Source organism: Lagopus muta, chromosome 1, assembly GCF_023343835.1.
Source record: "Lagopus muta isolate bLagMut1 chromosome 1, bLagMut1 primary, whole genome shotgun sequence".
Classification (NCBI taxonomy): domain Eukaryota; kingdom Metazoa; phylum Chordata; class Aves; order Galliformes; family Phasianidae; genus Lagopus; species Lagopus muta.
In genome coordinates, this window is record NC_064433.1 from 84,030,475 (window position 1) to 84,054,592 (window position 24,118).

A 24,118-nucleotide genomic window follows, 5' to 3' on the forward strand; every position below is an offset into this window, starting at 1 on the left:
TAAGATCTGCTGCTTCTCCCAGTCTTGAGTGTTCCAGTCAGGATTGTGCAGCGTGTCCCACCCCCTTTTTTCTGTGATCCTAATGTCAACTCAGTCCTAACCCAAGTAGAATATATATGAAAATTATGGGGCATACAGCAGGCCCGCAGTGCCCTGTGCCAGCCCTATAGTGATAGGACAACGGGGAATGGTCTTAAAGTGAGACAAGGGAGGTTTAGGTTAGATATCAGGAGGAAGTTTTTCACACAGAGGTGGTGATGCACTGAACAGGTTGCCCAAGGACGCTGTGGATGCCCCGTTCCTGGAGGCATTCAAGGACAGGCTGGATGTGGCTCTGGGCAGCCTGGTCTGCTGGTTGGCGGCCCTGCACATAGCATGGGGGTTGAAACCAGATGATCATTGTGGTCCTTTTCAACCCAGGCCATTCTATGATTCTGTGATTCCTCATGGCAGTTGTTTGGTTTTGAGCGAGCAGCTGTGCTCTCATGACACAGTTGTATGCTTTCTCTGTACAGCTGCTATCTTTATTTTGTGTTATTTACATTATCACTTTTAATGTTAGGTGATACTGGTTGGAAAGAAGATAGGTGAGGGACCCACTCACGCTGCCAGCTGATGAAGCTAAGGGCTGGAGTTTAGCGGCATCATCCTTCACAACTACTTTTCCACAGGATGGAAGGGATTACAACCTATTTCCTGTCTGTTTTCCTAGAGCTTTGGTTTTACACGCAGTCTATCTGGCTTTCCAGCTGGGAGGGATTCTGGTTTCCCGTGGAGACCGGCACAAAGAAAGTGGCAATTTGTGTACCCACAGGTTAGCAGAATCTCCTCACACACCAGGGTGCTTTCGCGGGCTTTTTTTGGCGGGCTGACCGGGCGGCCCAGTACATGCCCAGTTCCTCGTTAGTATAGTGGTGAGTATCCCCGCCTGTCACGCGGGAGACCGGGGTTCGATTCCCCGACGGGGAGGTGGCTGTGCATTTTGGCGCTGCGCTGTAGCGCCGCACGAATAATCGTGAAGGGACTATGCTGCTGTGCCGCGCATAGCTGCAAGAGGTGAAAAACAGATTTTTTTTGGTATTTTGCGCACCTCCAACGTGGCATTGGAAGAACCGGTGAGGTCTAGACGCAATAAACGTACCACGGAGCATGGCCGGTTAGCTCAGTTGGTTAGAGCGTGGTGCTAATAACGCCAAGGTCGCGGGTTCGATCCCCGTACGGGCCAGCTATGTTTTGATGGTGAGGATGTTTTTGTTGGTTTTCATTGATTACTGAGGAAAGGCTGCAACACTCGTGAACGCGTTCCGCTACGTAGAAGTTTTGTGTGCTCTCCGCGTTAGGTGTTTCTTTGCAGAAGGGAGAGAAAAAGCAGCAGGTCCGGGCCAGCCCTCCGGCTGTCAGTGAGAATGGCTGTTAGTCTCGCAGCGCCGGGATAGCAGCTGGGGCAGTTTAGCGTCAATACTACAACGGAACCCATTGTGCTAACTCACGGCTGGGAAGCACTGACGTCATAGGATGGGCCGGAGGGAAAAGTTTGTACTAACTACTCCTCGTTAGTATAGTGGTGAGTATCCCCGCCTGTCACGCGGGAGACCGGGGTTCGATTCCCCGACGGGGAGGTAGGAATGGCTTTTTTCTTCAGCAGAGCCCCTTTTTGCTTTTCCCTTCTTGGAAGGAATCATTAAAGTTGGAAAAGACCACTAAGGTAACTCTGTACAATTGTCAATCCATCACTGCCATCCCTCAGTGCCACAACTACACAGTTGTGAGCAAAGCACAGAACCTAGCCTTTGGTCTTGGTACAGCATATAAAACTGCCCTCAGCACCTCTGTCCAGCCTATCCTGATCCACGTGGAACCTTCCTCCTCTCAGGCAGTGACACATCCTCCCACTTGGCATTATCTGCAATTTACTGAGGGTGCACTCAGTCCAAGTTCACAATGCAGGCAGAAAGGGCAATCAGAGCAGCCAGGAAGTCTGTGCAGGAAGCCCAGCGCCACACCGAGCAGCTTCCTGCCCAACCCAGTCCTTCCTGATAAGGAATGGGCAGAGAGGAAGTGCTGGTGTGGTTGATCGCAGGTGAGAGAGAACTAGTGAGAGCAGCACTCAAGAGCTTCTCTTTAAAGCACACAGCCAACGCTTGCACCCAGCAGGCACCACTGAGACCCTAACCCAGTTTCCACTGTTCTCCACCTCCAGATGAAACATGGTGCTGTCTTTTTCACAGGTTCATGAACGTGAATTCAAAGACTTAAAATCATACCAAATATTCACTTTATTCTTAAAAATATTTCTAGAATTTCCCAACATTGTTCTCAAGTAAGCAGTGCCATCTAGGCACAGATAGTGCTTTAATTCCACTGGGGGAACGCTTCACAGTGGTTTAACATTTTGCAATCACACACAAATCAGTTGAAGAAGTTCATAAGCATGCACACTAGCCCTGGGAGGGTATCACCAGTCCTTCACAAGGCAACATCAACAAAGGATGACAACATCAGCTGATCACTCTTAAAGAAAGAGGTCACATATTTGCAAGTTAAAACAAGACTACAGCATCATCATTAAGGCACCAGGTAAGAGTAGAAACAGCTATACTAAGACGCCGTGCAGCAGCAGTTCAGAGGAGCTGGCTTGCAGGCTTTCCTCTTCTTCTGTAATGGCTCAGTATAAGCAATCCACCTTCTTCACAATCCACATCAGTGCACCCAGTCTTTGGGATTGCGGAGAACCTCTAGAATTTCAGCTTCCTTTGAGCTCTCTGGAGGTGTGTTCATGTATTCCCACCTGCAGAGAAAGGGGAAACGCATTCAGACTGCCCTGCTGCCTGCAGTTGCCTCTCCTAAGGATGCAAAGCTATAGGCCAAATAACTAAACATCGCTAGGTGCAATTTGGCATTGTTCTAAAATAGCGCACAGAGAGGAAATACCCACATTGAGAGACTGAGTTAACTTTTACTGCCCAGGTAAGATTGTGGTGTATTAACTGTTTTATGAAAAAGCCATCTCAAAACTAGCAAGCAGCATATTAAGATTAATAATAATGAACAAAAACATCCTTATGCCACTGTATGAGCCAGCAGCACACCTGCATCTCGGATATACAGCTTCTGCTGTCTGATCCTTATCCCCAGCTCGGAAAGGACAAAGAAAACTGGCTAGAGAAAAGTAGTAAATGTGATGAAAAGTGTGGAATACCTATCATATAAAGTGCCCTTTAAAAAAGGGCACTTATCAGCTCAGAAGGTAGATAAGTAACAACAGAAGTCTATGAAATAAGAGCTGTTACAGAGAAAACAAGAAGAAAATCTGGAGTCAAACAATCATTGGCTGCAAGTAGAAAACAGGCACTTTTTCAAACAACACACAATTTAAGTGTAAAACTCCTTGCCACAGGCTTGTCAAGAGTGCCAGAAGTTCACGTGCTTTTCAAAGAGCTACTACAAAAACACCCAGAGAGGAAGCAGGGGAAATCTATCAAGAGGCACTAAGTAAGCATTAAAAAAAGTAACTAAACCATATATTACTGGTGAATGAGTGAGCGTAGCAGAACAGACAAGGACCCACATATATTTAGCCACTTCTTGTATCAGGCATGAACCAACCAGTGTTAAGAGACTAGACACCAAAACAGACCATTGATTTAATCCTATGAAGTGTTTTAGTAAGAAGAGTGCCTACCTGCAACTCCATACAACTATTCCCTTACCTTGCAGTCAGTGGCAGAGACATAAGAATGCTCTCAATTCTTGATCCTGGTGTTAACAGGCCAAATTTTGTACCTCTGTCATAAACCAAGTTGAACTCCACATATCTATAAGGAGCAAAGATGCAGCAAAAGAACAATTATCAGAAGTGGATTTTGCTTTCTTCAGATAGCAGACATCAAACAAAAACAGGTTTTCAACCATACTGAGTGTCAGAATGAACCCCACTTTGAAGCCAATTGTTCAGCATACAAACAGAGCAGTGACAATTCTGCAGGGTTTACCTCAACAACCAGCATGGAGGTATTAGTACCTAAGAGACAAATGGAAAGAGAGGAACCCTTACTATTTGCAGAAATAGAGAGCTTTGACTAGCGCAATAATCTGCAGACTGGTTCAGTGCAATAAGCAGGCTGAGCTAGTCCTGGATGCAGCTTGAAGCAGCTACTTCCCCTTATAATCTTACCAGGTTTGCCAAATTCCATTCACAGAATGGATCCTGAAAGCCCAATGCCCCAATAAACAGTTCCACCAAATTAAGCAGATGTGCTTATTTGGGGGTAACTGTTGCAAGCCTGTGATTGAAACTTCAATGTTTGTGCCATCTTCATGCCATGTTTACAGGTTTCTTTGGAGAAAAGGCAGCAAGCAAATACTTCCTATTTCTGCACAGAGCACATATATGATTTCTCCATATGCTCAGACTGGACAGAGAGAAGAGTATTGACTGATAAACTTAAGCTTTTGCAGCATTAATGGTCATTCATTGTAATGCACATCCTCAAAAGTCTTTTAAGTTCCAGTGACTTTCTGCCACAACAGAAAAACAAAACCCCTTTTTGTTCCTTTGCAAAGAGTTCATGGCATACTCATTTCAGTGAAAAAAAAAAAAATATCAGACTAAGTATGTATGTAAGTAACTGAAAGTACTGTTGGGTACAGTAATTTGGTGCCTTCCTGGGGCTTAGCTTCATTACTGAACAGTAAGCATGACTCCCTTACCCTTATGCTCCTCATGTGACAGGGCATACCACTGGTCTGCCAAAGGTGGGATTCAGGACACTGTGCACATGTGCACCCCTTTGCTTGTTACAAAAATGCAGCGGCTTCTCTTGTTTCATAAAGGAATCTGAGAGAAACAGCAGCATTTTGTATGAGTTGCTTATGCTGTTGCAACATGGGAGAGCAGGAGGTACAGACGAGGGTGTGCTAGTACCTTTTCTAGCATCTCCCCAGCAAGCTAGCATTGAATATCAAGTATTGTTCTGTACACAGAAATGTTGCAACTCTGAAGTGAACTTACCCCATGCCATGACAGGGTCTAAAATGCACTTCAGTTCATAAGCCCTGTGACCATGAAGAACTAGCTCATTTTATTCTAACCAGTCTCATCCACCTCCCGTGTATTCTTTTGCTCCTTTGATACTCACCGTCCTCTCCGAAGCTGCTGCCACAGTTTCTCCTCTGGTGTGTAGGAGTCATGGCAGTGCTTCTTTACAATGGGAACATAAGAAGGCACTACAGCTTTGGCACAGCTCTGTACAAACTGGAATACTTCCTCCTTGGAAGGAGAGTCCATGTCATCAAAGAATATGCCTCCAATCCCTCTTCGCTCATCACGGTGCTTGATATAGAAGTAGTCATCACACCTAGATGGGGCAGCAGACATTTATTAATAGGACCCATGAAAAAAAACCCTTATCTGCTACCTGGCACAGGACAGCACTAGCGAAATAGTGATGGGAAGTCAGTTCTTACAGTGCCACGTGCCTTACTGTTGCACTGACTGTTACAAGCAGTACTGTACAGCCCCACGCAGAATGCAATCACTGAAAGCTCTGATTAAATGGGCATCGCAAAGCTGTGGCCACTGAACGTATAACAGTCAGTGACCATGGAAACGTTTTCATGTGTAGTCCTCTAACAGTCATCTAATCCATATTCTCTACCTATGAGGAGGAGCTCACCCTAACAGATCTTTCTAGATTTCTTTTCCTGAAATATATACAGATCCCAGACTATTTGTACTACTTTCAGACAAATCTGAAATAAACCAGTAAGCTTAAAAATAATCTCTTTATTCTTTTTGCTATTACTGTGAGAAAATTGACTTCCTGCATCAAAATTAAAAAATAAAAATTTAAAAAAAAAAAAAGCAAACCCAAGACAGGATAAAAAGGCCACTGTCAATAACAGGGAAGGAAAAAAAAAATGTGAGGCAGCCTTCCTTGAAAAAAAACTTTATAACAGTTTAAGTTTGGAAGATGGAGTCATTCTAGCACTGGGTATTCGCAGCTCACTGTCAAGTTTATGAATATGTGCGGCTTATCCTATAATGAGGAGAAAATTAATCCATTTTGTATTCATTGGGAGGGTATAGGTATGCAGTTACTGTAAGTCAGCTGATTCACTGTATCCACATCCAACTTGCTTAGGCAACTGTGTCCTGCAAGTCTTCACCTAGGGGCAGAAATGGAAGGGAAGCAGAACCCAACAACAAGAAGGAAATCCTGTCTTCCTTTAGGACTAGCACACCATACATGTGTCCATCCACAGTTACTGTTAACAAGCAGTATAATTGGCACAGCCATAGAGGAAGGGAAATAGATAACCTAAGTTGGTTTTTTTTTCGCTCACTGAAATGATCAGCTTTTTTATTTTATAGCAGCAGGAAGAGTTTGGAAAAAAAGGCTGCTTTAAAGCTGGATCAGGAAGGCAAAGTGGCAAACGTAACAAGACCTTTTCTGGTTGAGAAAAGATGGAAAAAAGGCAATACAAATTAGTAGAAGCACAGAGGAGATTCACAGTCCTCCAGCAATGAGAACAACATGCCCCTACACAGCTGCTGCTTACAACAAATGCTCATGTTGGGATTGGGAAAACCGCCTTTGTCCACTGGACACAATGGACAAATGTCCTCCTTTGAGCTGCCCCTCAGACTAAGAACAGACATCCATCTCTCTGTTCTCCAGCTGCTGGTGTTGCTTGCCTCCTTATCCTGCAAACAACATGACCATTAGGGTAGGCATTCTGAACCAGCACGCAAAAAATCCATCAGACAGTCTGTAATCTTAAAATGTTAAGGTGTGCTCCTGGACTAAGTGGTTCACACCCAAACTACAACACCCACGTTATCTCCAGTCCTCAGACAAGACCTCGTAGGTGACAAAAGGCTAACTGTCCTTTCTGGATACCATAGGTTGCAGCAGATAGGGTTATCAGAGACAGAGCAGCAAGCACCCACTGAACAGCAGGGAAGGATCCTGTCAACTACATCTCTCAGCTCAAGAAGAACATTCAAAGTTCGCATCTTTAGAGAATACACTGTTGAACACTATGTGAACGTATCACTGGGAACAAAACTAAGCACCAAAATCATGAAGCTTCTACATTAAGGAGAAGCTCCTTTAACAACACTGCAAAAAAGAAAAAAAAGGAAGAAAGAAGGATAATGAAAGACATGATGAAGGAAGAATAACTTCAGTGGAATTTAGACATGCACATTTACCATGAGTTCACTGTAAGCAGAAAAAGTGTAAGTCCACAGTCCACAGGCCTCTGAGGCAAAAATCTCATCCTAGTTTGACACCAGAGGATAAAAAGAACATTTAAGATGCCTAATGAGGTCTGTGGCTTACAAAATCTGTAGAGTCAGCTTATTTTTTTATTCAGTTCACAGATCTCAGCTTCAGCTCTCTCAGGCTTCTGTAAATAAGACACTGCTTCAAACTACATTTTGTCCCAGAGTATGTATCCGCTGATTTTCACTAGGACCTGGTGACATCAGAAGGCAGAAGAGAACCTACTGTTCTTAGAATACACTTAATTGGCAATTCCTAACGCTGCTTTTTGCTCTCACAAAATTTGGAATCTGAGTACATCTCTCACATACCATTTCTTATACTTGGGATACAACTTCCGATCATGCTTGTCACAAACTTCTTTCAGAGTCTTGTGGAAATGTACAGCATCTTCTTCATTCAAGTAAGTCGGAGTGAGGTCCGTTCCACCACCAAACCACCACTGTTTAGTTCCTATAGGAGAGAGGCAAGCAACAACATCAAAAAAAAAAAAAAAACCAACAACTAAGAAACACAAACCAAAAAGCCCACCTTCCAAACAGACATACATTGCTAGTACTTCACCAAGAACAACTATTTGTACAATACAAAATAAATCATTATTCCTTTCTTCTATTAAACTCTAGGAAGCGGTGCTACTCAACAGGCTCTTGCCGCAGCTGGGAAAAAAAGTCCTCTGGTTCTTAACCTCTTAGCCTAGCCATGTTGTCACAATTCCTTCATACAGAGTGGTACACGTCAAGTGTATTGCACTGACTTCTAGTTCTTACCATCGGCTTCCTCAATTTCAAAGTATCTGTAGTTGAAGTGCATGGATGGAACATGAGGATTCTTTGGATGAATAACGGAGCTTACACCCATGGCACAGAAAGGTAGTTTTCCTAGGTAAAAAGATGCACAGAAAGAAAATCTAGAGTTTTTCAAATAACTTCATTTATTACCTTTTAAGGAACATTGCTATCTATCTTAGTTTTCAAGCTGTCATTCGGCTACAAGCAAATTTCACAATAATAATTACTCCGTGTGAAATTCGCTTCTCATCCACGTATTTTTTACGTGCCTCATTAAAAGCCTTTTTCTACATTTGTCCTAAAAACGCAAAAAAGGGATAATTACAGAATTGTTAATGTTGGAAAAGCCCTCTCACATCATCTAGTCCAACTGTCAACCCGTGCCCTCTAAAACATCTCTCAGTGCCGCATCTACACGGCTCTTGAACACCTCCAGGGACCGTCACTCCACCATCTCCATGGGCAACCTGTGTCAGTGCCTTACCACTCTTTCTGAGAAGACCTTTCTCCTAACATCCAGCCTGAATCTCCTCTGAAATAATATATCGGAGCACCCCTTCTTCCCTCCCTCCCCCCTCGCGGTCCCCTTACCATCCTCGGTGGCCTTCAGGGTCTTCCCCCTGCTCCTCATCTGCCGTGCCGCCTCCTCGGACAGCTGTCCGAACACCACCGACACGTTCACGCCCGCCTTCTCGAAGACCTCTCCGTCCTGTAGCACGCAGCTGATGCCTCCTCCGCCTGCCAACGCCGCACCGGGTCACTGAGGGCCGGGAGCCCCCCGCGCCCCGCCGCCCCCGGCCGCCCCGTGCCCCGCACCTTCCTTCCTCTCCCAGGTGTCCACGGCGAAAGAGGCGCCGGGGTCCAGCGCCGCCAGAGCGCGGCACACCTCGGCCTGAGTCTCCATGATGAGCAGTTCCATGCGGCTCCCCAGCTCCCGCCGCCGCCGCCGCAGCTCCCGCAGCCCGCTCACCGGCGGCGCCATGAATCGCCGTCGCACCTCCTCCTCCTCCTCTTCCTCCTCGGCCGCCGCCATGGAGGCCCGCCGCCGCCACAGCCCTAGCCCCAGCCCGCCCAGCGCCCCCGCCGCCGCCACAGCCCAGCGCCGCCCGCCTCGGACCGCGGGGATCCCCGGCGGCGCGGAGCCCAGCCAGCGGCGGGACGCGGCGCACAGGGCGGGCGGGGCGCGGGCGGCCCCGCGGAGCAGCTGCGCGGCTACCGCCATGACGGGCACCAGCGGCGCTCTGCCACCGACCGCGGTGGGGCGGGATCCCAGCAGAAAGGGCAGGGCGGGGCGGGGCGGAGCAGATAGAGCTCAATAACGTCCTCTTTTTTTCTTTTTTTTTAAATATGACCCCCAAAGCACAACCGTTTTCTTGTTTTTTCTGTGTCTTATTTCACTCGTTAGAATTCTTTATAGGACGAGAGGTGATTCCTCTCGTGCTGGGGAAGACATGAGGAAACGTTTCTTTGCAGACTAACAGGGCACAGCCCAGGGAGATGGTGGAGTCCCTCCCCCCGTCCCTGGAGGTGTTCAAGAGCCGTGTAGATGTGGCACTGAGAGACTCGGTTAGTGGGCATGGTGGGGATAGGCTGACAGCTGGAATAGGTGATCTGAGAGATCTTTTCCAACCTTAATGATTCAAAGTTCTGTGAGGTCAAATTGCGATGTCTACGTTACTAGTCATGCGCGGCAGTCGGCATGGCATGAAGGCAGGAGCCAACTTGTCTCTCACGTAAAACATTTCTCTGTGGTAGGATCGTCACCACGGCTGCAGAGCATCTGTGGTGTGATGTGAGTCAAGACTTGAGCAGGTTCAGGCATGGCGAAGATGTGTCTGTGTGCTGCATAGCTGCTTTTCATGCTCACTGCTGGTCTTGTAAATGCCTGGCCAACTTGTGGAAAAGTTGCTTAGAGCAGTCAGAATGCTTCCCAGAGATCTCAGAGGATATGTGCTTACACTTTCCTTTCAATCACTGAAGCTGAAGTGCCGTATTGTTGATTATTATTTTTTTTTCTTCTACAAGAGCCATTCTGATAGTATTGCCTCCTCTTTCATTATGTCAGCCCATGCTGTCAGGGGCAGAAGGTGGTATGGCAGCAGAGGTTGAACCTTCCCACCAACGTTCCTTTACATGTTTTTGCTGTGCGACAGATGGCAGCAGAGGGGCAGTCTGACAGAATGACATCTGACATGGGAGTGCAGATGAAGCAAGGGTGTGGAATTGAATTCCTCCACCTGGAAAAAAAGCCCCCACTGACCTTCAGTGACCATCACTGGTATTTGATGAACGTTTTTGGAGATAAAACAATGAATATGAGCACAGTGAGGCAGTGGGCAGTACGTTCCAGTACTGGTGACAGCAGCAGTGGTCACCTCCACAAGTGGAGACTTTGACAAATGCTGCATTCTTGTTCACTGCTGGTGAAAATGCACAGCTAATCGTAGTGCCAGTGTTGAAAAACACTGTTTTCTATCCAAGAATTTTCTCTGTCAAATGCTGTTATTGTGCTCCTTGTATCTGTTGTAGTTTCCATGGAAATAAATAGGAGATACTGTTTTCAGTGTGTCCCACATAATAAGAGTGATAAAAAGTATGGTTATCGTAGAGCCAGATGTGGAAAGGCTCTAAGTAGCAGCAATTTACAGTTCCAAGTTTGATTTTCATTCATTCATTCATTCATTCATTCATTCATTCATTCATTCATTTTTGTGCTAATATCGGCACTGTGTCTATTAAACTGATTTTCTCTTTTCCTCAGCTGCTCTGAAATGAGCTACGTCAACCATGAGACAGTACAATGAAGGACAGCCACAATGACCAAAGGCTTTAGCAAACAAGTAAAGCCACAGTTTTCCTCAAACCAACATGTAAGTGACAACTGTGGGTACTGTGTTGAACTGAGCTGTGAGAGTTTTCTTTCAAATCAAGAAGCAGATTTACTAGTATTTTATAAATTATGCATATTATTGACAGAGGGCCCACATCAGAATTATCCCGAGAAAAGTAACAGCTGTGTTGAAGGCCTGATCCTGTAAGATTTGTATGATAGCATGTGACAATTCCTGGTAACACTGAGTTACTGTTATTTAAGGAGTGTTTTACACCAGTAGTATCCAAGAGGAGATCACCCTTGACTTTGTGATGTCCCTAACATGAACTGGGGCTTCATTATCTGCTTCTCTTCATTGTCTGAATTTGGGTGTGAATAAGGGTGTAAAGTGATAACATTCACTCAAAGGCTTAGGCCATTTTTAATTTGATTCTGTTCTTTGGCAGCAGAGGATGCTGTGAAGCTGCTGAAGCTCTGCAAGTAAGAAGGAAAAGAGACCTCTGGATTCCGATCTTTTCTGCCACCAGCTGTAGAGGAGAGGATCCTTTCAAGATTCCAGAATGAACCAGGAGACATGAACCACTAGCAGCAGGAGTGAAGGAAGTGCCCTTTGCAGTAGAGATCTGAGGCTGAGGGAGGACACTACGACCTCATGGGCTGTGGTAAGATTGCTTAGTTCAGACACGCTAAGCAGCTCTTTGCACCATTCTTTATCCATAGAGGGCTGTGATACCTCACTTTCTTCTTGAATTACTTTCAGTGGATTTACTTAAACATTTTCATGATAACCAGTGTGCATAATGTCCACTTCATGCTGTGGTAAAGCTCTGTTCTTTTAGTGGGATTCTTAAACATGACTATATTAGAAAAAAAGAAAAAAAAAAAAAGAAAAAAAAAAAAGAATGCTGATGCCAAAATAAAAGAAATATAAAATGCATTCATGCTTATGAGAATTTCACTGATGTTTGTATTGGAAGTTGAGTACAAACTTTGATACCATACGGTAATTCAGGCTGGGCAGGGCCACTTGATGTTTCTAGTCCAGCCGCAGGGGCTCATGGCTCCCTATCTGGATGAGACTGCTCAGAGCCTTTCTTGCTTTTGTGTGAGAGTTTCCTGTTGTGCCTGGGCTCCTATCCCAGCACTGCAATGACATTATGAGGAGTATTTTTTTTTCTTACATCTAGCAAGAATTTCTATTGCTGTTACCACGTTGTGGTCAGCATTCACTTGCTGCTGAACCTTGATAGCATGACGTTTTTACTGAGCAGGATTTTTCAGGCTGGTTGCTGGAACTTGATTAGGCTGCAATTTCTGGTGAAAGTGAGGGGGAGTGACAGACTGAAAATGGGGCGCTCCCCCTATTTGCCAAATCTTCTCATCGTTAGCAGTCTGTGAGGTCCTCCTTTGTGAGGTCCTCCTTTGTGAGGTCCTCCTTTGTGAGGTCCTCCTTTGTGAGGTCATTTGCTGTAACAGCAGGTTGAGGTTGAAACTTCAAGCAAATCCCATGCGCTTTCCTTTTGCAGAAGTGAGAAAGATGCAAGAATGGTTATTTATGGCCTTGTTTGTATATGTACAACCAAACTGCACTGGCCAGTAAAGAAAATATTGTTTATTTTTCATCATTTGAATTAATGTTCCTCATCACATTATTTTGTCTTACCTCACTTTACAGAGTACCGAGAAGGGTAGTATATATTGCACATATGTAAGAGGTTCAACAACTACAGTGATAGGACCCTAGGAAAGTAGCTTACATTTTTATCTGTGCTTTCAGTGTGCATTTGGTAAATGCAGATAAGGTTACCGGCTGAAGAACACTGAGAAACAGTGAGCAAAAAGATACTGTCAGATTTATAGTTTACCAGTTATTATTTAGTTGCTAGAGTGTGGACAAAACCTTACATTGCTGAATGAATTAGCTCTGCATCTGCTGAAGTATTTTTAGTAAGATAGTAATGTAACAGAGCTATAACAGAGACAGTGTCATAGGAGTTCCCATCTGGTTTGTCTCTGTAAGGAGAAAACATGCCAGAGCCAGCAGGAGCTTCTGCCCCTCCTGAAGTCACAGGAGAGTCTGTGATTAATAACATTACCCCCCAAGTCTGGAAAATGGGGAAGAATAAGTGTGCTGAAAGGCTGCCAGAAGAGGAGTGCCTGATGACTATTTCTGGAGATGAATTATAAAAGGAAAAGGCAAGAGGAAGGAGAGTGTTGCAGATGCTAAAATTGATCTCTGTGGCTGCAGTAACACCAGAAGCTTGGGTTAAGATTGCGGAAGTGTTATCTTCTTGTGCGTCCAAAACATTTCCCAGCACAAGGCATGGTGGCAGGATGAAAGCTATGCCAAAGCTATGTCATAGTTCATGTCTAATTAACTGGACGAAATCATATTCAGACCGGTAACTTCTAATAATTGTTGACATTCCTTTTGTACAGTTTATTGCAGTGTTCAAGGTTTTGCATCAGCCTTTCACAGTTTGCATTTACTGATGATATTAACAGACCTCTCTTCCAAATGCTCATTCAAGGTCCCTTCATTTTCTACGGCTAGAAGATCATCTCCCCAGCAATTCAGAGGGTCAGTAGAACTTCTTTAAAATTCAGCTCCTCTTAGTATCACTGATGTTTCCTCTCTCTTGAATATCTAAAAACACAGTGAGGTTCTTCTCCACACTATCAGGACTTCCTCAGGTGTCTCTTCACCAGGAGATGGACAGTTCTAGTCTGATAATTGTTTTATGGTGATCACTGTCACCACATGCAAAATATACACCAGGAACACATTGCTCACCCTTGAGTCTGAGCCTTCCATACTGGAAGGGATGAGCTGCTGTTAGTGAGAAGCCCAGCCACTGCCATGCTGTATCTGGACACGATCAAGCAGCAGCCTATAAATCTTCATGACAGGTTCACTGAAATGCACAGGATGAACCTGCATGTGCAGAATGCAATGGATCAGCTTGAACAGAAGATAAATGATTTTTTAATGAACATAAAGAAAAACAAACCTGAATAGAGGGAAGAACAAACAATGTCAATCAAAAACAATTATTATAAGGCTTTGGAAGATGCAGATGAAAAAGTACAGCTGGCTAATTAAATTTATGATTTGGTAGACTATCATGTGAGAAAATTTGACAAGGAATTTGCTAAATTTGGAGTGGAACTTGAAGCAGACAATGCTGGAATCACAGAGATATTGAAGAGATAGTTGGAATTGGATACATTGCGTACAATACAAACTCTTCTCAACTATTGGGATTGTATAGCTTGGGCTCATTACCTTAAGGGCTTGGAGTCAATTACCATGGCAGCAGCTCTAGCAGTGCAAGTCTCAGTGCAAATGAAGGAAGGAAGAAGAACATCTGGTCTAAAAGTCAGCTATTTAGGAACAATGATCTCCAGCTTGGAAGAAAATTTTCATTATCTAGAGGTTTGACTGGATAATCATTATCAGCTCTGGAATTTACGTGAATGCAAACATTAAATTCATCAAAGAAAGATTACAAAATAGAAGAAAAAGCAAAAGTAACAAATCCAAAAGTCAGCAGTCATCATCATCTTCCTCTTCTTCATTTCTGTTGTTGTATTCTTCATCTGCACTGGCACAAGAACTTTCCCAGCAAACTGCAGTAATCCAGAGTCTGATTCTAATAGCTGGGTTGACTAGACCTATGATCCAAATGAGCCACGCTACCTCATTTGTAATCAGGTGTCCTATTTTGGAATTGCCCCATTATGGATGTGCTGGACTGATAGAAGCACCAGAAGGGAAATGGTACCTCCCAGATCGTACAGCTGCAATGAAGAGAAGGTGCAGTGGACACAAATAAATGTATTCATCTGGACAAAAAATTGCATACTAAAGATTTTACAGGGGACTTAAGTGTGGGGAAGAATACCTACCACACTTCTTTGCAACCATTTAAAGAAGGCATAGCAGTCATAAGATCTTGAACTATTGGTTTTGCTGCTTGTGTTTTGATATTGTAAATAAACCGTGCATATACATCCATGTGCTACTGGTTCTATTCCAGTGAGCCTTGTGTTATTCCAGTTGCCAACACATACAGATATTTGTACTATCCAAACCATTTTATCTAAGCAATGGAAATTCTACAATCATTCAGTCTTTTAAAAAGGGGAATGGCATAAAACTAAAAGATGGTAAATTTAGGTTAGGTGTTAAGGAGAAATTCTTTACTTAGAGAGTGGCGAGGAACGAACAATGCTTTGTTCTTGTGTACTTTTGAGCGTGGTTTGTGAAAGAGCACCTTAAAAGGCCAATCAACATGTGTCTGTTTTTAGTCTTACCAAAGAGGAATCACCACCTGCTGAATCACAGCTTTCACTTCCTTTGTTGCTAGAGCTTTTTAATTTTTTCTCTTTTGTTAGTCTAGCTCTGTGGACTTGGCATTATGACCAAAAGCAAGAAAGTCAAGCCAGAGATGAAGCTGGGGAGTGTAGAGGCAGGTCTATGGGCAGGGACTTTGTGGACTGAGTGTGAAGAAGCGCAGGAGCCTCCCCTGTAGATTAATGTAAGTGTTGTACTTTGCAGGACAGTGGACAGCAAAGGACAGAATAGAAGTTTCTGGTGACTGTTTGGAGACCAGTAAAGTTTTAAAAGTTAGTTTTCCCAAGTGGGCTGAACTCTGGGTGAACTCAGCCAGGTATGGTTTGGCTTGCATGAAATGAAGTGGATTTGTGGAGCAGGCTAGCATGCTGAAATCCATTACCATTTGCTGTAGTAGTGTTTTCCAACAGCTTACTCTGTATGATCCCTTATGAGAAGATCTTGGAAATTCTGATGAGGTTTAGGTGCACCACCTCAGCGTCTCAGCATCACACTTCCTTTCTTGCCTATTTATACAACTCAGTCTTCTTTCCAGAGTGTGTTTTGTCATGAGTGCTGTGGGACTTTGTTGTCTTTTTTAGCTTTTAAGTGAAACAAAATGTCCCAGACAATACTGGTTTTCAGAGCCACAATATCTTCCCCTTCTGCGTACTTCTTCAGTTTCATTCCTTTTTAAATGTAATAAAACCCAGAGCACAGACGCCTTTCTTCCCCTGTTCTTTAAAAGTGCCTTGAAAGTCCCGAGCTAGATAATCACATGTTCATCACTGTTTTTCCCCAAGGGCCTTTTTGTGTGTGTGTGTGGAAACACAATTCTTAGGATTGCTATCCCGAGTCTTTCTTTTGCAGAGAAGAGCAGTTTTCTACTCTTACTTGTTGAAAACACCTACAAATTTTCCTCTCCCACAAGTTTTAAATGTTTGCTCTTTTACAGTTGTCCTCATTTTCCATTAATGTGAGATACCAGAAGCATTTCTTCCTTAATTTTTTTTTTTTTTAAATGGGAAGCCTTGGAAAAGTTCTTATGTTTTCATCTTTCTATAAATGGAATATTTAAGAGGATGGCTTTCATTTTTAAAAGCAGGGGCCATGTGAACATTATGGGGCATAGAGACCCCACCTGTCTTTGCTGCTTTTAAAGATAGGCTGTCACTTGGGTTATGAAGCTCAGTTGCACATTACCAAAATGCGTTTAAAAATTGGGCTTCAATCCATCATCAGCATTTTTAAAGTCAGGTTCTTAAATATGTAAAAGGTTACTTCTGTGAGCTTGGGAAAGTGGAAGATATAGACATATTGCACTACTTGAGTATTCATTCAGTTCCCTCATTCTGGTATCGTTGTGACCCTCTTTCGTTGTGATCCATTTATTTCTCATTTTGTATTTAGCTACAAGGAGGAAAAGAAAGGATATTACATTTACAACAAGAAGTTGGCGACAATATTAACCTATACTACAATTTGCATAGGATTCCATAAATATTTCCAAAGAAATATTAACTGAACCATCCGATGTAAAAAAAAATTGAGTTATTTTTATTGTTGCTAGATAATCCAAAAATTTATATCAGTGAAATAGTCTATTAGTCTGTAGATATTTCCCTAAAAACACATTAACTCAGTTTTGTTGCATTTTCAGGGCAGTTTGGTCACAGAGGATTATGACAATATTATATACTGTATAACCCTGGGCTCCATGACAGTATGGGTGTGTTAGGAAACATCCCTATCTTGAGGGGGAAATTTTACAATATAGAAAATAAGCAAGGTTCTTAAGTTATTATAATTTTAAAATTGATTGATTTCTTGCTAATGTGAAGACAGTGTTTTATGTGCTGTCTTTATCTTAGCCATTTCATTTGCACTTATGTAAAAGATAAGCAGCTTTTAAATTGGTAGGCAGTTTTCTCTGCTTTGACATGTTTTAAGTTTTGCTGTACAATTTCATGTATAGTTTTTGACAATTTACACAAACTCAGATAGCAAGTTATGTCTTGCATTCCAGAAATTTGACAACTTTGGTTGACACTTTGGATCTAGAAAAATGTCCAAGCTTACGTAATTCCAGGCCATCCTGCAAGTGCTGAAGTCTAACATCTGTCATTTATCTGCTTGAACAACTTTGTTTTTTTAAAGTGCAGACCACTGGGCTCATCATGCAAGGGAGATCTACTGGATCTCAGAGTGCTTTCATTATTATTTGGTATGTTCAGAAAGCATTGGGATTCAGTACGATTTTTCTGAAAGTTTTCCTTGCAATTTGTGGGTATAGTATCTGCAAAAGCAGAAACTTCTTATTTATCTAATTTGTCTCTGTATCTGCTGTAGCTTTTAATCAGCCTCTGCCTCACTGCTGGGACAAACAGTGATTCTAGTGCTGATGCCCTGATATTGAGCATATGTCACAGAGGATTGTTGGGGAAAGATTATTTTCTCACAGTATTGTAGTTGAAATTCCCAGGCAGCAGGCTTAAATCAAATAAAAGGAAGTTGTTTTTATCGATCACTGTGGAAACAAACGAAGAGACTGAGTGTCTCAGGGCATTACTGCAGGTGGGAGCGTAAGTGGAATCATAAAGGAACTGAAAAAAAAAATAATGGAAAAGCTTTCAAATGCACAGGTGCAACACCAGCCTGTGGCAATGGCTGTCCTTGAACAGCAAATTACCTCACTAGAGTATTAGGGAATGAGTCAGTCTTGCCCTGCTTTTATGTGCTCTCTCCCAAAGTACCCATTATTGGCCACTGTCAGATAAAGCAGCTTAGGTTTTTAGAGATTTGATCCAAATCACTTTGGGTGCCCTTATGTTGTTCATCCCCTACGTTTTTGAAACAGGAGTAGGATTCGTGCCCAAGTATGCATTTCTCAATGTACAGGAAAAAAATAAAATTCATGCCTTTAGCCACACCACAGCATGTTTTCATGCTGTTAATGTACATACAATGTTAATGAGCATAAACACATCCACTTAACTTAAGCATATTCTCCAGATTAAGAGCAGGAGTACATTAGATCCTTGGATCTAAATTTGTAGTTTAATATTCTGATAATGAACTGCTGGTCTGAGAAGCAGAAATAAAACAGCATCTAGTTGTTCTTCATTCTGCTGCAGCCTGATTTGTTTAGTTCACAAATTTTCAGGAACAGTAAGAAAAATGCAGGCTTCCAGTGCAGTCCAATGCCAAGAATGTAATCCACAGTTTGTCCTTAATCCCATGAGGATCATCTCAAATGTTTCCAGTGCTTTTGGCAGGAATATTAAATTACAAGATCTGGGATGCTTGCCAGAAACAGAAAAAAAAAAAAAAGATTCACAATAAAAGCAGTGTCCCCACTCTGTGTTTCAGCAGCAGAAAAATGACATTAATATGGATGACTGGCTTGAAAAAAAAATAAAATAAAATTCAGAGGGCAATTTTTCACAAGGGTCTTATGGCAATCCATTCTATTTAATTTTTCAGCGCTAAAATATGTGCTGTTCAGTCTCTGGTGACAATTCAGGGTGACCATTTTGTTTGTATATTGAGCTTTTCTTTTATGCAATTGAGAGTAGTAGTTATCTGTCTCTTTTACAACTCAGGCTGGAACCTGGGCCCCAGATTCTGACTTCTGTTTTCTCTGTGTGTTCCAGGAGGAACTCACAGAGCACGGCGGGGTTGTTTCTGATTCACTGTGATACAGCAAACTCCTGAAATCATGGACTTACATTTTTGTTGAAGTTACCATGTGAAAGTACTTACACACTTATCAAATAAGTCATCAACTATACCAAGAGTTCCAAGGAAAACTGTAAGACCTTGTTATATGTGTGCCAAACCTTCTTTGAAGATTGCGTGCAAATCAAAACTTGCTGTATTTGTCAAGATACAAGCCCTGCTTGTCTTCAGGGAGTGAATCTTCAATCATTTCTGATAAAATTGTTACACAAAGCTACTTCTGTGGGTGTAAACACTCCATTAAAAAAGAAGACAAATTATAATCAATTAATTTGACATTGGAAAATTTTTGTTTTACATTAGATGTATTTATTGATTCTTTTCTTCTTTTTCTCTTTTCCTGCTCTCTGTTCCACACAACTGCTTTTCTGTGGGAAGATCTGTAGGAGTGTCTGACATTCTCATCCCTTCTAGGCAGTATTCTTGTTGCTTCTGCAACACACACGAATACCCAGGATTTATTTAGAATTCATTTGAATTTTGTCACTATTTTTTCTTCCTCGTGATTTATTGAAGAGCTGTCCTTAAGATCAGCTAGAGATTTAATTTTGATACTCCATCTGTACTGTACTGTGCTTCGGTCTTTGTATTTTTGTGTGTGTGTTTTATTCAATATCTACGCTGTTTTGGGTCTGTTGATGCTGTGATGATACAAACAAAACTAGTATAGCTACACAGAACTGACAGTAGTATTTTATTACCACAACGCTTTATTCTGGTGCCAGAAAGTCTTTGTGGTAGGTGCTGTATTCTGCTGGTGCCTTCCACTCACTAAGTGTCATAAGTTTAGTCACAAACATAACAATCCATCTTTTATTTTCTGTGAAGAATGGAGTGACTGAAAAACACTTCCCTCTTTCACATGAGGCAGTTGAGCCTTACTGCAGTGGCAGGAAGGGGTAGAGAGCAGGAAGTTGCTTTCATGCTTATCTTTCTTGCCCTCTTTTGGTCCGGAGAACATTTATGTCTGCCATCTGGGACTTAACCTGTGCCTGTACTGTTACCTGCTGAAGGCCAGTTAACTTGTTAGGATAGTTAAAAAAACATTTGTCAGAAGACACATCCTGTGCTACATATGCAAATGTAGCTACAAATAGAAAGTAGGACATATTTTCCACTTGTAACTCAAGTTCTGATGAATCTAAACATTAGACAGCATCTAGCTTGTTGTCACGATTCTGTTTTCAGTTCCTTTCAGATGAAAGCATTTGAAAGAATACCAAAACTAAAGGGAGAGTGAGAGACAGATCAAATGTATCAGAGAAGTAGTGCTCACTGCGTATCTCTTTTGTGAAATAGGCAGAAATGTGTGCTGATAAACTTGGGAGGTATGAGGCTCGTTAAATTCCTCCAATACTTTTTTTCTGAGGAAAATGGATATGTATTTAAGGAGATGTCATTGGCTTTTAACCAGTGCAAAGGCATTGCTTAAAAATTTTTAAGTTGCTTAAAAGCAAGTTCATAAATTGCTCAAAAAAAAAAATAAAAAATCCCCAGTAGCACCACTTTCCAAATTCCTTTATTTTATTTACAAAACATTGGTTACTTGTATCAAGAGAAACCATAAGATAATTTCCTCCTGTTAACCTTATGCCTAATGAAATTATATTTTGTGTTGAAGATCGACTTGACCTTTTAACAAAAGGTCAGAGCAACTAGTTATCGTGTTAATAAGAAGTGGCAATGCAGCAGCTTTGGCAGAACAAAGAAAATTGGGGCTGCCCCTGTGTTACTTTCAAGAATACCTATGACTCATTATCAGCCCATTAGCTAAGTACGTACAGCAGTTATTTTACTCGTGGCCACCATTTTTTGCATTTGGATGCTTATCTTAGAGTATATGAAATCAAGTTCTGCACGTATGCTAAAAATGCTTTTCAAAGAATCTCTGGAAATTTAGACCCTCACATAAATTCCACTTCTGTAATTTCCCATTTGCTAAGCAATTGTGAAGGAGTGCTGACAGCAGAGGATGGCCATTTCATATCTTTAGGCCTGTGCTGCAAACGGTGTGGTGCTGGCATTGTAATGTGAGCGATTAAAATGCGTAAATGGCTGAGTACATAGGATATCTGAAGTTAAAATAGACCCAACAAGCATATTGAGAAGTTGGCTTCAGTGAAATTAGAAGCAAAATATTTAAACAAGAAATGCTGGCCTGTTTTCTGTGTCATATAGCCAAGTTAAAAATGAAACAAAATCAAAATCAAGCCTTGAACCACAAATTCAGATCAGCTTGGAGTCCTAAATGAGGGAAAAAAAAAAAAAAAAAAAAAAAAAAAAGAAATAAAAAAAGGATATAAATATAATAAATCAATTCAAAGTCTTCAGTATGTTTGAAACTCAGCACAGGAGCACTCAGGGAGAGTAAAATCCAAACCTGCTTTTGCGAATGAGAAGCAAGCCTTACTGGAGGAAGGGAGGGATGACATAGCTGATGTGTTTGTATTAAACTTGGCAGTCAACTGAACAAAAGTCCTCAACAAGTTCGGTGGAGTTTTGCCAAAATAGAGCCATACCAAGCACTGTGTAGAATTTCAGAACTTTAAATTCTTTGATGTACTTCCTAGCCTCTGGGAAATTTTGGTAATTATCTGTTGCATTTTGGAAGTGTATTTGGAGTGGCATGGTCTGATTCTTACACCTTGTCATGCAAATTTGGTAAAGAGCATTCTCCTCAAACTTTCAGCACATTCTCGCACTGCTTAGTGCTGAAATGAATTAAAAGAAGCACTTTGGGATTCTCACCGCTTTTTTTTTTTTTTTTTAGCATTTTTTGTGTCCTTGCTTACTGCTGTTACAGTAAATGGTGTGCTTTAGTTAAGAAGAAATTGATCCCTCTTTTTTTTTTTTTAATGAATCTTCTTGAGTCGTATCAGTCAAGTTGTACTAACTGTAAAATATTAAGCAATGAACAATGAACCCTTTGGAGAAAGTAGGCCCTGCTTCACATTACATTCTGATGTAGACAAGAACAAACAGGAACATTTTTTAGAAGGTTTGCTAATGCTGTGATCTTTGACATCTGGGGGATTTGCGGTGTGCTAGGCCCTAGTAAAACAGCTTAGTTTCCTGATAGCAGACCATATGCCTTTAAAAAACAGTGCCAAGCAGAGGTGCTGGCCCCAAGGTCTTAGACAGAGTTTGTTTTCTTCCTTAGTTTTGTCTTGAAGGATGCTGAAGACTTGCAACCCTAGTTCTTCTTGCTGAGAGCAACTGCTCCCTGGGACTTCAGAAAACTAGCATGTTGTGTTTCAAGCTGGGTACCCAAAAACTGCGTGGATCATTAGATAGTAAGCTTTCTGGGGGATTAGCCTATCTTCCTGCTCTGCTTTTATTCAGTGTGGAACATTAAAGGGATGTGAAACTGAGTGTCCTCTGAGGCCTCCTACTGCCATGCATTACACACATGTCCTGTAAAGGTACCATCTTTTCACACAGTTCTCTTCAAATGATACTGCTTGTTAAGTAAAATGTTATCTTAGGCACAGAGATTATCAGCAAAGCAAAATGAAAGATAAGGAGGTGCGACATTGCCCAATCCGCCCATTTGAAGATGCTGCTCGAGTCACAAGATTTGTTTAAAATACGTAATAATTTGGAGGCTTTTCTCTATTTGCTGCCTTGTTGCCAAGGGATTTGGATTCTTGTACTTTAGATCTTTAATCACAGTGATGAAAGACTCCTTTTGTCAAGGGAGTTGAAGGTCATGTGCAGTCATCTGATTGAGTGAGTTGGCCTTCAGAAAGAAATATCAGTATTACATGACTTAGCAACAGGGTGCATTTTTGTGCTTTTAAGTTGTTCTTCAGCATCAGGAAAAGAATTTATAATAATTTCTCCTAAGAAAAAAAAAAAAGAAAAAAAAAGGAAAAAAAAGGAAAAAAAAAAGCTTTATTTCTGTATTCTCAAGGAGCGATAATGACTATTCTTTCTAGCCATAGAGAGATCACATTTTGAGCCATGTAAAGGTAAGAAACTTATTTGGGTGGCATATTCTGAGCAAATGGATGTTACATCATCAGAATGCTCACATTTTTTTGGAGTACTCTATGTATGTCAAAGCAGGGCTTGCAAATTACCAACCATGGTTCAGATACTCTCATATCACTGTAAGAATGAAAGTGAATTTTACTGAAGATATTGAAGAATCACAGTGCCTGTCCATCCTTTTTAAAATCTAATCTTGATGTCTCATCCTTTCTGTATGAGTGGCAACATTTATGACATTAAAAATGTTGTAATTACTGGGTGAATTACTTCCAGAACCTCCTTAGTGTCCTCAGAGTAGTATAACATCTTCCTAAGCAGTGAAAAGCAAAATATATCTTATTTCTCTTGACCAAAGTGAAATTTGTGTCATCTATCACTTTTCTATCACTTTTCATTATTGCCCAAAGGATTGAAGATACATTTATATACCAGAAAGCTGTATGTGATGAGCTTATGTTGACATTCAGCTAAAATAACAGTACAGACAGAGCAATTCTGAATGGAACATCATCTGCTCAACTCTGGTCTTCTCTACAAGCTTAAAAACTGCAGCCAGCCCAATTCACACTGCCTGACTGTTATCTTAACCTGAACTGAGATTACCCCTTAGTTTCGGGCTTTGAGTGTTGGTGGGTTTTTTTGAGAAGTACATTAAAAGATGTCAATTATTTTAATTTCTTATGGACAAAAAAAAAAAAAAAAAAAAAAGAAAGAAAAGAAAGAAATAGTAATTAGAAAGGCAGCTAGGAAGATAGGTGAGTCTACAGTTTCATGGGTAGGAAGATTTTAAATAAGGATGACATGATTTTCTTGAGGTCCCATCATCGCTTCCAGCAAGGAAAGGATAAGATCTCTTGGCCAGTTTTCACAGTTGTTTCATATGTTTGTATAAATCAGAGGAAAAAATTGAGAGAGAGTCAGAGGAGGCTGCTTTTCTCTTGAACTGTGACTATTTTACAACCAGTTTGTAGTTGTGTCTGTGAGTTTTCAGATACATGGAGCTCAGTTTTTCTCTTTTAGTAAGCAGAATTCAGATCTGATCCTCAGAGCAAATGTGCTCTTAGACATATCCCAATCTTGAACCTTTCATTGCTACATAATGCTCTACCACATAAGCAACCTGAAGTCACACAGGGTC

The 24,118-nt window shown here is 41.7% G+C and overlaps 1 protein-coding gene, 3 non-coding genes and 1 pseudogene across 4 annotated transcripts; 4 read left to right on the forward strand and 1 right to left on the reverse strand.

Annotated features, from left to right (window-relative positions):
* The first annotated feature begins 897 nt into the window (after nt 1–897).
* TRNAD-GUC (transfer RNA aspartic acid (anticodon GUC)) lies at nt 898–969 on the forward strand. Its single transcript has one exon. It is a non-coding gene; the product is annotated as a tRNA-Asp (tRNA).
* Nucleotides 970–1,151: 182 nt separating this feature from the next.
* TRNAI-AAU (transfer RNA isoleucine (anticodon AAU)) lies at nt 1,152–1,225 on the forward strand. The gene has a single exon. It is a non-coding gene; the product is annotated as a tRNA-Ile (tRNA).
* Nucleotides 1,226–1,547: 322 nt separating this feature from the next.
* On the forward strand, nt 1,548–1,619 carry TRNAD-GUC (transfer RNA aspartic acid (anticodon GUC)). The gene has a single exon. It is a non-coding gene; the product is annotated as a tRNA-Asp (tRNA).
* Nucleotides 1,620–2,252: 633 nt separating this feature from the next.
* On the reverse strand, nt 2,253–9,302 carry CPOX (coproporphyrinogen oxidase). The gene is made up of 7 exons (XM_048930389.1): nt 8,897–9,302; nt 8,672–8,818; nt 8,060–8,170; nt 7,601–7,742; nt 5,139–5,357; nt 3,711–3,815; nt 2,253–2,788 (listed from the first exon to the last, which is right to left on the reverse strand). Exons 1-7 carry the CDS (start codon nt 9,300–9,302, stop codon nt 2,701–2,703), a joined length of 1,218 nt encoding a protein of 405 aa, XP_048786346.1. The 3' UTR covers nt 2,253–2,700.
* A 443-nt stretch (nt 9,303–9,745) lies between these two features.
* Nucleotides 9,746–14,749, forward strand: LOC125695981 (inhibitor of growth protein 3-like; annotated as a pseudogene).
* Nucleotides 14,750–24,118: the final 9,369 nt, after the last annotated feature.

What these genes read in the sequence shown, in the direction of transcription:
- CPOX (XM_048930389.1), bottom strand. Translation starts at nt 9,302, where the DNA reads ATGGCGGTAGCCGCGCAGCTGCTCCGCGGGGCCGCCCGCGCCCCGCCC. An exon ending in TGAAATTGAGGAAGCCGATG is followed by an intron (nt 7,743 to 8,059) that starts GTAAGAACTAGA and finishes TCTCTCCTATAG; the next exon opens with GAACTAAACAGTGGTGGTTT. An exon ending in CAGCAGCTTCGGAGAGGACG is followed by an intron (nt 3,816 to 5,138) that starts GTGAGTATCAAA and finishes TGCTCCTTATAG; the next exon opens with ATATGTGGAGTTCAACTTGG.